The sequence below is a fragment of the Camelus dromedarius genome, chromosome 34 (genome assembly GCF_036321535.1).
Source record: "Camelus dromedarius isolate mCamDro1 chromosome 34, mCamDro1.pat, whole genome shotgun sequence".
NCBI classification, from domain to species: domain Eukaryota; kingdom Metazoa; phylum Chordata; class Mammalia; order Artiodactyla; family Camelidae; genus Camelus; species Camelus dromedarius.
This window is the reverse complement of record NC_087469.1, coordinates 10779252-10797043: the sequence shown is the minus strand read 5'-3', so window position 1 is coordinate 10797043 and position 17792 is coordinate 10779252. Positions and strand designations below refer to the sequence as shown.

Genomic DNA, 17792 nt, shown 5'->3' with positions numbered 1-17792 from the left:
GAGCATCCCAGTGTAGACTGTGTGTGCCCAATGTCTTTGGTATGAGGGCTGGATTTGATGTAGATGTCAGTTGCTTCTTTCCTCAGGGTGTGCTGGCCACTATCAACTTAATAAGGGCTGTAGCTGGTTTAGGGGAAGCTAGAACCTATAAAGGGTGTAAAGCAGGGCTTCCTCCCTGCTCAGTAGCAGTTGCCACCTTGTTAGAGGAAGGGTCTGCTCTCAACTTGCTGGAGCAGAAGCCCTGAGGGTCAGGCTAGAGGTGGCTCTGTTCCCTCCAAGTGTGTGTTTTTCCTTCTCCCCACACTGGGACTTTTGCCCCAAAGGAGGGGAGTGCTGAAGTAGGTGGGGCTCGTGCACTTACAGAGGTCTGATGTGCTGCCTGTGTAAGCATCCGCAATTCCACTCAGATGCAGCCCGAGGGTGAGTCTTTTCCACTGTTGTGGTCATCCCAGATCTAGTGCAATGTTGTGGCGTGGAGTGGGCAGGGCTGGAGTGTTCGTTTGGCGGGACTGGGGATCACTACATGTTGGCTGTGGGAGTTCAAATGGCTGCATTGCTGTCAGAAGTCTGGGCTGCTTTTGTGCCAGTACCATACTGTTTTGATTACTATCACTTTGTAGTATCGTCTGAAGTCAGGGAGCATGATTCCCCCAGCTTCGTTCTTTTTTTTCAAGATTATTTTGGCTACGTGTGCAGTAAAATTATATCAATTTTATCTAATATAACTGAAAAATGATTTTTAAAAAAGTCTGGCTGCTTCTACAGCACTGTTTGAGTAAGCACCAACAATGGCCACCCCCCCCCCAACCTGGACCACTTCCCAGGTCCCTGTTCGCTGCTGCATTCCTAGCTTGAGTTTTCCCTAGGTCCTGGCTGCCCAAGATCCAGTGCCACACTGTGGCACAGAGTAAGAGGGGCTAGAGTGTTCACCCAGCTCAGATGGGGGAGAATGATGAGGTGGCAGCTGCTAGGGCAGACCTTCCACTGCCCAGCCTGGTGGAAAGCCAGCACCCATGCACTCCTCACAAGTGGAGTCAAGGCTCCTCCAGCCTTTCTATCTCTCCCTTTGGTTCTCCAAGCAGACAAGGGGAATTGTCTCCACCGCACAGGACCCCAGTACTGGGATGCCCAGTCTGTGGCTCAATCAGCTCATTCCACAGGGTGAGTGTCAGCCTATGCCATCTCCCTTTTCCTCTTAGTCCCCCTCTGGGGGCACAGGTTCCAACTTCATGCTTTTCTTCCTGATTACCTAGGAATCTTTCTTGAAGCCTTGTTGGCAAAGGAGTTTTCTACCTGTTTCCAGTTAGCTTTCCATGAGAATTGCTCCACATGTAGATACATTTTCGATGTGTCTGTGGGTGGAGGTAAGTTCCACATCCTCTTTTACACCATCTCGATCCTCCTTCCCAATGTGGCATTTGAAACCAACGTAAAAAGATTGTTCTTCTTCAAAAGATAATTACCAAGGATTGTATTTTAAAAGTGAAAAAAAATTAAGTCTTTGTAACGCTCTTGAGTTGGGAGGGGAAAAAGTCTTTAAGGTATTCTGAAAAAGGTGAGAAAGTATTCTCAAGTTTCACTAAAATACATTCCTCGAAAAATGCAACAACTACATTGCCAAAGAGGAAATCAGTGAAAATACAGTGTTAAATATGCAAGGCAACAGGCTAAACCTTCCACACTGCATTAACTTAAGGGAAAGCACATCAGTCTTTCTTCACCTTTGATTTTATTACATGAGTAAACTTACTCTAAGTCTCACCTCTTAAGAATTAGCTTTAGGGAAGGGTGTGGAGAAAGACCATGTGCAACCTCATAAAAACAGCTCATTTTTAAACTGCTGCCAAACATACATGTTTTATGAGTGAGACCTCAGATAATCCTTTGATTAAGAAGCTTCTTGATTCTAAATGCACAATGCTGCCAGCAAGAGGAGTCTGAAGTTCCAAGTATGCCGATTTCATTCTTTTAGACTACAAACAGCAGTAAGTATCTTTTCCAAGTTACATTTTCTTCCACCTTAACATTTTTCAGAAGAAAAGAAAAATCCAATTAAGCTGAATCAACATTTTAGTCCATCAATTCTCTTTACTAAAATATTTCATCCCACTCTCAACAACCACTCATTCAAATTCACTTAATGAGGGACTCCAGTGTGTCAGGCATTATGGGAGATGTAAAGATGAATATAAACACAAATAACTAGATACAAAGCAGGATGTCAAAGTTTAGACAACAAAAGTGGCTGAGTAACCCTAGGAAAGCCCTGTGAAGAAGGCAGTATTTGAACTTGGCCTTGAAGGAGGGGGAGGAGACTAACGGGGAGCTTCAGGAGATAACAACAGGAATGCCATGAGCCTAGAAAGAACACTGAGCCACTACAAGCTTTTGCACAGCAAAGGAAACCATAAGTAAGACAAAAAGAACCTATGCAATGGGAGAAAATATTTGCAAAAGGTGAGACTGAGAAGGACTTAATTTCCAGAATATATAAACAGTTCATATAATAATAAAAAACAAACAAGCCAATCCAAAAATGGGCAGAAGATCTAAATAAGTAATTCTCCAATGAAGACATACAAATTGTCAGCAAGCACATGAAAAAAATGCTCAATATCGCTAATTATCAGAGAAATGCAAATCAAAACTACAATGAGGTATCACCTCACACCAGTCAGAATGGCCATCATTCAAAAGTCCACAAACAATAAATGCTGGAGAGGGTGTGGAGAAAGGGGAGCCTTCCTACACTGTTGGTAGGAATGTAGTTTGGTGCAGCTGTTATGGAAAACAGTATGCAGATTCTTCAAAAAATTATAAATAGATTTACCATATGACCCAGCAATTCCACTCCGGGCCATATATTCGGAGGAAACTCTAATTCAAAAAGGTACATACACCCCAATGTTTACAGCAGCACTATTTACAATAGTCAAGACATGGAAGCTACCTAAAAGTCCACTGACAGATGACTGGATAAAGAAGTTGTGGTATATTTATACAATGGAATACTACTCAGCCATAAAAAATAAAATAATGCCACTTGCTGCAACAGGATGGATATGAAGATCGTCATTCTAACTGAAGTAAGCCAGAAAGAGAAAAAAAATACCATATGATATCACTTATATGTGGAATCTAAAAAAAAGACAAATGACCATAAATACAAAACAGAAACAGACTCACAGACATAGAAAACAAACTTATGGTTACCAGGGGAGGAATGAAGTGGGAAGGGATAAATAGGGAGTTTGAGATTTGCAGATATTAACTAATATATAAAAACAGATAAACAAGTTTCTACTGTAGAGCACTGGGAATTATATTCAATATCTTGTAGTAACTTATAATGAAAAAGAATATGAAAACAAATATATGTATGTATACATATGTATGACTGAAACATTATGCTGTACACCAGAAATTGACACAACACTGTAAACTGACTATACTTAAAAAAAAAAAAAAGAATACCAAGCCATCTTTGGGAAATGAAAATGTGGAGGAGAGTCAGAATGATGAATTGGAGACAAATCATGATATATCTTAAAAACTATTCTACTTTCCTAACAAGTGAATGACCAAATCCTTACTTTAGAAATATTAATCTGACAGAATACAATAGGATGGAGAAAAGGAAGTGAATCAATGTGCAATCAAAGTGAAAGTAAGTTATGAGTCTATTAAAATGTCCAATGGCATGATGAAGAACTGAACAAAGCAGTGGAGATGGAACTAAGAGTAAGAGATAAAAAATAATGTGATGGTAGAATCAATGAGATCTGGCAAACAGTTGATGACAGAGGACAAGGGAAAGGGAGAAGTCAAAGATAAATTTAAGAAAATAAGACTAAGTAAATGGAAGAACAACAGTGCTGTAAAAAGAATCCAGGAAATCAAGGAGAAGGATTGATGTCTAGTCATAGTTAACAATGATAAATTCCAGACTGGTCATTTGAATTTGATATCTAGAGTGAAAGTATTCAGCAAACAGTTAAAAATATAAGACTGGAAATAGGGAGAGAGAAAAGGGACAGAAATTTGGGTCATGCCTACCTTTATAAGAAGGAAAAAGCACTCAAGTACAGAAAAGACAAAACAATTACAAAGGAAAATGAAACAGGTTGATATAATATTATAGAAACCAAAGAAAGGGCATCAGCATTGCCTAATGGTTCAGAGGGAAGGTGAGAATGGAGAAAAAGTTCATAGATGTTCAAGTTGGATATTATGACTCACCTTCCAGATAGTACATGTTCAGAAGTCAGATTTTAAGTGATAAAGAAGTGAATGACTTGTGAGGACACAAAAGGTTCATGTTGTAGAATGCTCTTTGCAAGGTTGAAGAAAAAAACAGAGAGAATAATAACTTGGTGGGAGTGAAAATGAAACCAAGAACGTTTCTTTTTTACAGATATGAGAAGCTTGAATAAGAAAAAAAAATGAATTAAAAAAATTCACTCTGAAGTATCCAAACCATGATATTTCAACTACTAACAATTCACTTCTGTTATAGACTGAATGTCTGTGTCACTCCTCCCCGCTAAAATTCATATGTTGGGCCCTAATGCCTAATGTGATGGTGTTTGGAGACAAGGTCTTTGCAGGGAGGTGGGGCAGGGGAGGAATTAGGGTTAGATGAGGTCATGGGAGTGAGGCCCCCATGATGGGATTAGTATCCTTACGAAACACCAGAGAACTTGTTCTCTCTCCCCTGCACTACACATGCCTGCACTAAGGGAAAGACCGTGTGAGCACAAAGCAAGAAGGTGGCCGCCTTTAAGCCAGGAGAAGAGCTCTCACCAGCACCCAACCAACGCTGGCAGCCTGATCTCATACCTCTAGCCTCCAAAACTATGAGAAAATAAATTTCTGTTGTTTAAGCCCAATTTCTGGTATTTTGTTATAGCAGCCCCAGCACACCAAGACAATATGAAAAAGACATGGCTTATTTTCTTGTACCTAATACCATCAGCTAAATTCTCTTCATGAAACCAAGACAGAAGTTAGGAAGTTGTAATCTAACTCAAAATCCCCTTGGTAAATCTCTCATAGTCCTCAACCCTCCACAAAATTTCTCCATTAAAATATTAATAAGGAAAAAGAGAAAATTAAGTATCATTAAAATTGCAGATCAGAAAATTTATCTGTACATGGTCAACAGACTCCAAAAGGTACAGAGGGGAAAATAAGAGGAAAAGGAACAAATACTGACCTACTGCGTTGGGCAGAAACTTAATAAAAGAGGTGAATACAAAACAAACATTTGGTTTCCTTTTAAAATGAGCAAAGTAAATCTATCTCCCAAAATGGATTTTTAAAATGGCTGCGAAAGTTTAAAATAAATAATTTGTAATTGAATGACTATCATTTGTGTTAAGTATCTAGCTAACAAATTTTACCCCAAGAGAAGACAACGTATAATCTCAAAACTCAGAAGTGGGCTTGTTAAGAGACTCTACACTAAAATCATGTTACCAGTTACTATGATTCTACTCAGTCATATTCCAGTATTTCCAAGCTTTCCTTCACTCTCCAGAGATTCCTCTTCATCCATGCTAACTGCACACAGTCTGAAGAAGTCTATTCGTACAGATGATAAAATATTTGTAACGTCAAAGAGATTTAAATTAACGTGCTAACTTCGTTCTGATCAACTCATCTCTCTCTAAAGTGCTTTTTGAGAACTCATGGCTCAGTTCCTTCCAAAAAAGGTATTTCAAGGGTTCTCAAGAAACAAACACAGAGAAGCTATACCTTACCTCCCCATAACCACTTAAAAATGTTTCTATTACTATCAAGCCAATGGTGTATCTAAACTAGTGTTAATATTCCTATTACTGGTAAGAAAAATATTAGTATAATATTTCCAGTCATAGATTCTTAAATTGTTAGTCTCATACAAAGCAAACGCTAAGCTTTTACATACATAACACAGATCTTGAAAAATGGTGGGGGAGATGAAATTACAACCTTGCAAAGGTTATTAGAAAAGAATGGAGCTACAAAGATAGTTTTCACATTCCCAAGGAGAGAATAAACCATAGGAAGCTCTTTATAATAGAACAGAAGGACAGAGTCTCAAGAAATTCTGAAGTTATTCCTTACTTATGAGGAGCCAAATACTTTGGAGGGAGGAGAAAGCATGAACTTGACATGCCCACATGGCATGCTGTAAACATTTCCTATTGAATTACTGTAAAACGTTCAACTACATAGAAAAAGCACTGATTTCATAAACCCACGCAAAGAACTGTATGTATCTCACACAGGTTATTAACTGATTTTATAACCAAACACTGAGGCTTCATAAAACTAAACAGTACCTGATATTATGGGTTCAAGTGTCAGGAGACATAAATTATAAAATATCTTAAAAGGGAGGAGGGGCGTTTTCAGATTTTTTTTTTTCTTTTCATGTATATATATCAAGCTAGGAAAGAGCTACACCTGGGAAACTTCCACTTGCTAGACTTTTGGCTCCATTAGAGAAGACCCGGTTTTCCTTTGAGGCCAAATTTGGAAACTTCTTTAAAAGAAATAACTTTATAAATTAGTCTTTCAGAGATTATTTTTAAAGTCTTGGTTGCAGGTAGGGCTTCTCCTATTCACTTTTCTCAAAAAACTAATTAGATGCCAAAACAAGAAAAGAGGCCAGGTAAAAAGTATGCAAAGGAAAAGGAAAAATATGTCCAAACTTTACAAACATGGTTTATATCATCTTCAGAAGACAGGACACAGTCTGGAAATATTAGTGTTTCAATCATCAGTTGCAAAACTTGATCATTCAGGTTAAACCTGCTGTTAGTGAAGATTATTTTTAATGCTGCCGTTTTGAAATTTTCGCTTTCAGAATAAGCTTTGGGGAAACTTACAAAAGGCAGAGACAAATTCTTCAAGCTACAAAAATAAAATACTTAAGTTATTCTTGCTGTTGTAGATAAACTATATAAGAACAGCATTTCCAGCTGTTGAGGCAATTAAAAATAAAGAAACAAATAAAAAATAAAACAAAAATTCCAAAGAAATGCTAACATACCTAAACTATACCATTACTACACTTAGAGAAAAATACTGATAGGATTGATGAAATTCTACATGATCCAAACTCTGCAAATAGGACACGGGAAGAAAATGCCAAGAATTCAAAGCTTATCCATGTTATTTGGAGAAACTTGACCCAAATATATTTGAGATAATCACTTTCCTAACATAAAAAAGATGAAAGAGGAGATGGGTAATGTGCCTGTTCTTACTCTACAATGTTAGTTTCTAGCAACCTTAAGCTTCCACATCACAGCCAAATTAAAATCCCAGGTTCCCTTTCCCTGCAGTAGATCATGCCATGCAGAGCAGATACAAGGAAGACTGCAGTTATTAAAAAAAGAAAAAAAAAAAAAAAACAGCATGAAGCAAGCTCCAAAGGTGCAAGGCTGAATTGGCTACGTTAGCTTACCATATATCTCGGATCTACTCTCCTCTGAACTAGACTTTGTCTTCTTGGAGGAGCTATCTGCACAGGAGTGGGAGAAAAGGAGAGAGATATAGAAAATATGGAGACCAATGTAAGGGGAAAAATTCATGGGGGAAAAAAGAATGAATCATGATCAAGTTAAATCGTGCAAACACAAAGTATGAACCTCACAGGTGATAGCACTTAGAACAGTCATGAACAGCATAGGTAATGACATATTTTAGATTTACTGAAGAAAAGACAGTGCAATATAAATATGTTCCAACAAAACAACACATGAAAAGTCTACAAAATATATCATTTCACAATTGTAGAGATGACAAAAGGACTAAAAGCTGAAATAATCTCATTAGGAAGCACTGAATACTACTTTGCTAAATCTTTAGTCTTTGGAGATGGGCCCATCACAGATGAAGAATACAGAATAAGTCAATCTAACAAGACTATAATGCTTCTATGAACACAGGGCAGAAACTCGTGACCCTAGTTGTCAAGACAGTAACTAATCATTTAAATGAAAGCCTCTGAGTGCCATAACACCAACACTAGGTGTCAGAAACAAAGAATTATTTCTTAATGGAGATCGAGAAGTTACATATTACATACTCCCACCACCAAAACCTCCTAAATTGATGATTGGGATTTCATTTTTAACCTACCACCCAAGATGCAGATAATTTAGTAGCTATTCACTTCCCATTCTTCCCTTCCTAGATAGTACTTACAATATTTCTTCAAAATAAATTAGCAGTTTATACTAAATGTATGAAATATCTTAATTAGATACAAATATAAATATACTCTATTAAAAATTAAAAATTTTATTTCTAAGTGAAAATATCTAAAAATAGATACATTATATTTATGTATCTGAGACCTTAGCATTTACTTATCTTGTGTCATAGGAACACACAGCTGAATAAAATAGTATGTGTACAAAGAACAAGTATCAAATGACAAAAGCAAAATTATCAAGCAACTGTTATAAATTAGAAACTGAGTGACTTTACAAGGAGAAAACAAAAGCCTTTATATTACAAGAGGTTCAAGCTATAAAATTAAGAATATAAACAGTCAAAAGTCTGCTAGCATGAAAACTCTAGGAAAGATCAACATCACTGAGGTTGAAAGACAGCTCTTTGAGTTTAGAATACTTTTTGACTGAAGAAAAAGGGATTTCTATTAATTTGCTTACTCTAAAATGAAATGATCATTAATTTACTTTATTTAATATTACAATTTATCATGTTCATATGTGAATTTTTAAATGACTACAGAAATTTGTAGCTGTTATAACCTTGATTTTATAAACATACTACTGTTCATACCTGGGATTTATCTTACTAGTAAATCCTTGGTCTGACCAAACTCTCCAATTATGATATAATAACTATTTCTATTACCATCATTATTTTTAAATATAATATAATCTACAATGATGCTTCTATGGTGGAACTGATGGTGTCGAAAGTTAAAAAATGTTTGTATTCCTCCTGAATGCAAAGGTTTTATATTTCGTAACTGAAGAGGAACGAGTCTTAAACAGATCAAACGCAGGTAGCTTCTCCTAGGTGTTTCAGGTAGTTAGTTACGAAGCTTAAGGTTTCTCATTCTGAATTTCACTACTCTGAATATTCTTTGAAAGAACAGTGTTTTTACCTGTGGGATCAAAATCATGTGATGCACTGCGTTCAACTTTCTGCTTCTTATCTGTTGGTGACTCTCGGTTCAAAATACTTCCATGCCTAAATTAAATAAAAGCAATTAAATTTTTACTACAAGAAAATTATTTGAATAAAAACTTTAAAAAACTTTAAAATCCCAAGTGTGTCTTATACAGAGAAACCAAGAAGTCAGTTTACCTTACACAGTCTCATAAACCTCTTTATATTTTTTCATGAAGTTTTAAAATTCAGTCTTCGCTATTTACATGGTAATAAAAAGCGCTTAAAAATAATGACTACTGTTTAGTAAAAAGTCTATTTTATTCTTAGAAATAACTGCTTAAATTCTTTTAGTGGTTTTTTTCACAGGTTAATCACTATTATTTCCATTTAACAGAAAAGAAAACAGTACCTAAAAGTAATTAAACATATTACCCAACCCTATGTATATAGTATGGTCAGGTAAAAAATCACTGGGTAAATAAAATACAGCATGGATGAGAACATTAAAAAAAAAAAACCTTAGGCAAGCCTCACTTAACGCCTGCCTATGGTTCTTGACACAGAAATCTCTGCAAGGCCTGGGTGACACTAGAATTATTATTTTTCCTATAGCCTACTCAATGACACTGATCAGATAATGGCTGGGTAGCAAATAAGACCACTACTATAACACATACACTACTTATTAACTAAAATGCCAAGATTAACATTGGTATTCTGCACTATGCCATCACTACAAATGATAAAAATACTCTCATAATTAGGAATGACACACTACCTACCTTTTAAATAATATTTATGACAATCAAGATGGGAGAGTGAAGAGATGTTGAAGAACAAGTACTGAGGAAGAGGCACTTAATCCCGGGCAATGAATAAATATGGAAATATGGATACAAGCACAGACATATTTGGACATTTTGGACTTTTCCCTTTACTGTCTTAGGGTAATTAAGACTGATCTATTTTGCCAAAGTTCATTAACTAAATTAAAGGCAGTTACAGTTGCCCATATGATAAAACACGTCAAAAACTGGCAATCCATTTATACTTCCCAAGCTACTCACAACTGAAAACAGTCACAATAGATTTTAAAATTAAATCTCTTCATAGGGAGTAACCTTAAGTATCAATTTGAACAAACTTTTAAAATGCTTATATTAAAAACATTGAAAATGTTATCAAAATAATGTTGTCTTCCAGAAAAAATATGCAACACCTGTTATATTTTAAATTTGTAAAGCATTTTGAAATTTTAAACTACGTAAATCCATGTTTTCAAAACCACAAAAATGCACCATAATTTCAAAGGAATGCTTCTAGGTAAAATTTAACCCAAACACATGAAATGTAACTGAACAACTTACCTTATAGGTTTTTTGAGGGGAAACCTAAAACAAAGAAAAAACAAAAAGAAAAGATGTAGTTACTTCACTTGTAAGACTGTTATTAAATTTATTCATTCTACAACCAGAATAAGGGATTTAAATCTTAAGCGTTCTTAAAGCAAGATTCAACAAACAGGTGGAACTGGATACTATTTGTAGTATCTTAACTACTTTGTTAAAGCTCAAATTGCAGGTGCATTTACCATCGGCTGTCCCTGAGTACGGGTTCTCTTTTTAAAAATCTGAAAAATAATAGCAATAGCTACATCTATTGAGGGCTTAGTAGATGCTAAGCACTATTCTAAACTGTTCACATGTATTATCTCATTTAACCCTAAAAAATAACTATGAAGATATTATTTCCATTTTACAGATTTTTAAAAAAACTGAAGCAAAGAGAAATATTTTACCATTAAAATATTATATTTAGTTTCCGTAGCAAGAAAAGTTCCTTCCTGCTCATCACGTCTCTCTATCCAAAATACCTCAGTGCTGACTACAGCTCTATTGGTCTGTGTCTACGCTTTGGTCATGATCAAATCATGGTCCTCAATTATTTATGTTTAGGTTTAACAACAGAAATCTAGAAAAAATTACCAGTGCAGTACTATCAGTTATTAAAAATGTTCCAAAAGTAGAAAACAAAGGGTACTCTTTTCTTTTTTTCAGTTCTGTAAGCTAAAAGAACTACAATTTTTCCTCCTGGTTGTCTCTTTTTTAAAGAAATATTACTGGCGGCTTCTTGATAAGAGTTTGATTCTATATGTAAATGCTAACCTAAGTCTAAAAGAGTGTTTTCAAATTTCTTCCCATTGCTCTTCTCATTTCTGTCCTTTTTGGAAATTATCTCAACCTATATTTTATGTAAAGATTACACAGTCTAGGTAATAAGAACAGGGCTTATTAAGAATATCAGTAAAATTGATTTTTTAAAAAAGACTATTAGCAAGGATAGTAAGAAAGAAACATAAAACAATAATACCTGAATGACTATTTTATTTGGCATGCAGTAGTTTAGTTAAAAACAAACAAACAAACCCTTAGTCTAAAGTATAAGTTGAATTACAATTCCCTTTAACTCCTATATAAGTCAAAATTGAGTCAAAGAAAAAAACCAAGAATCTAAAAACTTCCCTAGTAAGTAATAGGACATTAACTTATAAACAAGTTAGGGGTAACAATGAAAGGGGGGTTCTGGGAGAATCGAGAGGACATTGCTCTAGAGCATATAGTGATTACAAAAGATTACCAAATCTTCAGAAATAAGAGTTCCTAAGCAGTCCACCCTTACTTGTTGGGGGAGGTGGGAAGGAATGGGATTTAAATTTAAAGATGAACATAAAAGTTGGCAGAAAAGAATTCCCAACCTGCAGTTAGCAACCTTAGCCACTTGGCCTGACAGCCAATATAAAAACTCCTACCCCAAAACAATGCTGCTTGCGTCAGGAACTGCATCATCCAGAGAGATGTTGGTAAAGAATCCAGGAAGTTCCCAGACTACTGATTGTAAACCAGTTTCCTGAGCTATTTTCTCATCCAAGAGAATGGAAAAGGAGAGGAAAGAAGATGACAAAGATGGAATGAGAAGATGAAGAACAAGGACCACCCTACAGTACAACTGGCTTATCATAACTGACTTACTACATTCATAAAGTACAAAGAACTTTTATCAAAAAACCTTTAAATCGCAGCACTTTTTCTCGAATCAATAAATTCCATGTTAAAGTACATGGTAAAACAAACAAATATATATGTATATCTGTATGTGCAGTTGCATATGTATGTAATAATGCCAACAATGGCTATTTCATTTTTCCTTCTACTTCAGCTAAGAAAAATCACCAAGAGAAGAATCTCATAGTTTTATAAAATCCCTACCACCTGCTGGAATTTGAGATGCAGATGTAATCAGCTAACAGGAAATAAAGTTAGAACCCCACAGAAAAACCTGGGGCTAGAATTGTAGATTTGAATCACCAACCTATTGATGGCCACTGAAATGTAAAGAGAAACACCAAGTGTCAAACCCTGGGGAAAAGAAAACAAGCTTCTGAACAACTGGGAATGGTTATGACAGCCAAGGAAGGAGATTAAGAAGATAAATCAGAAACCTGGTAACCAATGAAGAGATAATACCATCGACTGCTACAGAAAGGCAGGTCTAAAGGCTAAGAAGAGGACATATTCTTAGCAACAGAGTAACCCAACACAGATTGATGAAACAATTCTAGTGCACAAAATCCTCTATTTTCAAGTCCCTGTCCATTGTGTTGTCCAATCATAAAATTGTGAAAATCTTTCGTTAGATATTTACAAAGAACAGCTGTATTTGAATGCTGACATAATGTTACATGTGCCTAATTTATCAAACATGCCTGGCTTTTGAAAATATCATACTGATGATTTGAACATTTTAGACAACAATGAACATGTTTGGGTGCATGTATATGTGTGTATATGTATTTTTCTAGATATAAGACAAAGTCAAAGCACCAATATGAAAAACCATAATAACTAAAGGAAAAGGTTATTAGAAATTTGAGCCATTCGGATAAGGTGACTAGATGCTCTTATTTTTGATGACCTATACTAAGCATACTTGTATGCCAAAAATTCTAACCAAGGGCCTTAAATGTCATATCACATTCATTCACTTGACTCAGGATGCCTTTTTCTTGTTAATTCTGAGCTGTAATATTAAAACAATAGCATAAAATACCTAGGAATAAATCTAAGCAAGGAGGTGAAAGACTTATACATGGAGAACTATAAAACATTGATTAAGGAAATTATAGGAGACTTAAAAAATGGAATGATACCCCACGCTTCTGGATTGGAAGAATCAATATTGTTAAAATGGTCACACTGCCCAAGGCAATCTACAGATTTAACGCAATCCCTATCAAATTACCCAGGACATATTTCACAGAACTGGAACAAATTATAATAAAATTTATATGGAACCACAAAAGACCTAGAATTGCCAAAGCATTACTGAAGGAAAAGAAAGAGGCTGGAGGAAACCCCCTACCCCCAGACGTCATACAATACTATAGAGCTACAATAATAAAATAGCATGGTATTGGTACAAAAACAGACATATGGACCAAAGGAACAGAATAGAGAGCCCAGAAATGAACCCACAAACTTTTGGTCAACTAATCTTCGACGAAGGAGGCAAGAACTTACAATGGAATAAAGACCGTCTCTTCAGCAAGTGGTGTTGGGAAAACTGGACAGCAGAATGTAAATCAATGAAGCTAGAACACTCCCTTACGCCATACACAAAAATAAACTTAAAATGGATCAAAGACTTAAGCATAAGACAAGATACAATAAACCTCCTAGAAGAAAACATAGGCAAAACATTATCTGACATACATCTCAAAATTGTTCTCCTAGGACAGTCTACCCAAGAAATAGAAATAAAAGCAAGAATAAACAAATGGGACCTAATGCAACTTACACGCTTCTGCACAGCAAAGGAAACCATAAACAAAACAAAATGACAACCTACAGAATGGGAGAAAATTTTTGCAAAAGATGAAACTGACAAAGGCTTGATCTCCAGAATATATAAGCAGCTCATATGACTTAATAAGAAAAAACAACCCTATCCAAAAACAGGCAGAAGACCTAAACAAGCAATTCTCCAAGGGAGAAATACAAATGATCAATAGGCACATGAAAAAATGTTCAATATCACTAATTATCCGAGAAATGCAAATCAAAACTATGATAAGGTATCATCTCACACCAATCAGAATGGCCATCACTCAAAAGTCCACAGATGACAAATGCTGGAGAGGCTGTGGAGAAAAGGGAACCCTCCTACACTGCTGGTAGGAATGCAGTTTGGTACAACCACTGTGGAAAACAGTATGGAGATTCCTCAAAAGACTAGGAATAGACTTACCATATGTCCCAGTAATCCCGCTCCTGGGCATATATCCAGAAGGAATCCTACTTCAAAATGACACCTGCACCCCAGTGTTCATGGCAGCGCTATTTACAATAGCCAAGACATGGAAGCAACCTAAATGTCCATCAACAGAGGACTGGATAAACAAGATGTGGTATATTTATACAACGGAATACTATTCAGCCATAAAAATGACAACATAATGCCATTTGCAGCAACAAGGATGTCCCTGGAGAATGTCATTCTAAGTGAAGTAAGCCAGAAAAAGAAAGAAAAATACCATATAAGATCGCTCATATGTGGAAGGAAGGAAGGAAGGAAGGAAGGAAAAGACAAATGAACATAAATACAAAACAGAAACAGACTCAGACATAGAACACAAACTTGTGGTTGCCAGTGGGGAGGAGGGTGGGAAGGGACAGACTGGGAGTTCGAAATCTGTAGATACTGACAGGCATATGTACAATAGATAAACAAGATTATACTGTATAGCACAGGGAAATATATACAAGATCTTGTGGTAGCTCACAGTGAAAAGGAATGCAACAAAGAATACATGTATGTTCATGTATAACTGAAAAATTGTGCTCTACACTGGAAATTGACACAACATTGTAAACTGACTATAACTCAATAAAATATATATATATGTTCATATATATAAAAACACTAATAGCAATATATAGAGGCCTCCCCCAATATTTAATTTTTATTTTCATACTCTTCCCAATATGTTATCACACTGTAGAGGGAAATGTGACTTGGTAATTAGATAACTTTAACCTAATAAATAATGTATATTGGAGTAAAACTTCCATTTTTAGCCAGGTTAAACTATTCTACAATATATACACACACATGATTTTATAATTGTTTTTAAGATTTTAAAACTTAGGACTTTAAAGATTGTTAAATAAAACTTCTGGATTACAAAGAAAAATTACATAGGAATGCCAAAGTTTTATGCTATCACATATTTATTTATAATAGTCTACTAGAAATTATATTTTCCTTTTTATTGATTTTGGTGAGAAAAAAGCTAACCTTTTGATACTACTCCAGTGAGAAGTATTCTGAAAGAAGAAACAGAGATGTCACACTCAAGCCTTAATTCCTACCCTCTAATCTCCAAGATTTTAGATTCTTTTCCCCCTGGGTTTAGTTATGATGAAGAATTTGGGAGTTGAGATGGTTCTTAATAAGGGATGACTGAAATGAAGGGGAGGAAGTTGACGAAATTTTACTTACATTGGATAGTGATCAAGCTTTTATTAGCAGCCAAACAATGTTAACTACTAAATTTAGAATTCTCAAAAATTCCATTGTAGATACATCCTGATTTCAGTGATGTGAAAATGCAGAGGAAAAATCACTCTAGTGAGGAGTTACTAGACAAAGAACTCTGCAAAATAAATAACAATGAAGATAATTCCAAGGCTCAACCCTCATAAAATAATAATAAACATCAGTGCAAAAATAAACTCCTCCAATATTATGTAGTCAATGAAAATTACACGGGAGCTCAAGGCCTTCAGTTCAGGGACTCCTCAGTAAAAAACATAACTAGGTTCATATTCTAGTTTCACCATTAAAAGGTGCTTGAACTTAGACAAGTTGCTTAACCTCTCTAAGAATCATCTGTAAAATAGTAATAATACTAGTACCTACCTCACAAGTTTGTTCTGAGGATCAAATTAGAAAATGAGAAGCATTCAGTGAGAAGCACTGCCTAGCACACAGTAACCACTTAATTATTATTAGCTATAAGGAAGAACAAAAATAAAATGTGAACTCTGGTGGCATGACTTCGAATTCAGTAGAAAAGAAAAATAAACTTAAAGACTAACAATATTCAAATATGTTTTTAAGTCAGTAAAATCCACAGAAATGCATAATTCAAAGCCAGTGATGAAACCAAAGGCTTAACTTGCCAAGTCACATTATATAAAATTAACATCAATACTCAAGTTAACAAGCTTCCCAGATGCTACAGTAAGAAAAAAGATCAGGTTACAACCAAAACTTTTAATTTTCCTGGCAAGTAAGGTCAGTGATTTTTTTGTGTGTGAAATTATGTTGACCATACCTGCCACTTAGCAAAAAAAAGTCCATTATTTCCTCATCTCCTTTAAAATATCAAGAATGATTACGGCATTCTGCGTCCTGGATGTTAATCAGGTTTTTCAAATTATTTAAATAACCTGAAGCATAGTACTTAATTTTGAAATTACTTTAATATGAATATAAACCAGCTAGCTCAAGTTTTATATCATTTTTCCCAAAATGACAATCTTTAGATCTCTGGACAGGAAGATTCATAGAACCTAAGGTAGTAAATGACCACTACCTCTCCCCTCCTACCAAAAAAACACCAGTCATAAATCCTTTCACCACCTATAATTTATAACTGGTATAGCTTAGAGTCACTAAAAGAAGTAAAAATTTTGGAAGTAGCCAAAAATTAAAAAAAGAAGAGTCTGAACATTATTTTCCATTGTACTTATATTATTAGCATGTAGATCCAAAGCATGTAAAGTTGTTAGCAGAGCTGGCAATAAAATATTAATTATATCAGAAGGGCTCTAAAGCAGAAGCTATAGCTGACAGGATGACTCATGGAGAATTCTTCATGGTGTTATTAGTTTTAAACCTCTGGACCTTGCAATTCAAACCACAGAATGACAAGGACCAACGAGTTCAGTTCTGTGTAAAATCCAAAAATGATTCACTAGAATGTAATGTCAAATCTCAAATTAGCTTCTTAAACATGGTTTAGTATACTGTCACTTTTACTGAAGAACTCAAACACAGGACAGACCCTAAGTAAATGTCTCTTATTTCCTGGACATACTTTGACAAATCAAATAGTAAATTCTAAATTATTTTAATTCCCTCTGCCAGAGCTATTATAAATTAGATATTGGTTGTTTCTGAACTGGGAAAAGTAATTCACAATAAAAATAACAGCTTGTTAAAGACTTTCATTTCCTTATTAACAATCTGGAACATGATCAGTTTTCTGAGTATTTCCTGTAAGGTTTCCATATAAATTTACTTTGAGATCATGAGTATCATTAACTTACACAGTGTCTTTTTAGACTTCAAACTATTCACTCCAAAAACTAAGTAAAGGAAACTGTCAGAAAAAACTCTGAGACCTTCAAACTACTTAAGTATCCTCATCCCATTCAACACCATTCAAATCATCAAATCTATACTTATAGAAGAGATATTTCTATCATTAAACAAATACAAGCAAGAAACTGGACTTTACAGAATAATCTCATGGTTATTTAAAAAATCTCATGATTTATTAAATAGGGACAATGTATGATTTTCAT

At 35.1% G+C, this 17792-nt stretch overlaps 1 protein-coding gene across 3 annotated transcripts in view; it reads right to left on the bottom strand.

Annotated features, from left to right (window-relative positions):
- Positions 1 to 17792, bottom strand: part of ARHGEF12 (Rho guanine nucleotide exchange factor 12) — a 124224-nt gene that overhangs the window by 59221 nt on the left and 47211 nt on the right. For 2 of the 3 annotated variants that reach the window (XM_010981315.3, XM_031443484.2), the window contains exons 2-4: positions 10509 to 10532; positions 9134 to 9219; positions 7457 to 7513 (exon numbers count right to left, since the gene is read on the bottom strand). In XM_010981315.3, the coding sequence (XP_010979617.2) occupies positions 7457 to 7513; positions 9134 to 9219; positions 10509 to 10532 (167 nt within the window). The remainder of the gene's footprint in view (positions 1 to 7456; positions 7514 to 9133; positions 9220 to 10508; positions 10533 to 17792) is intronic. The other variant, XM_031443483.2, reaches the window with a different exon arrangement.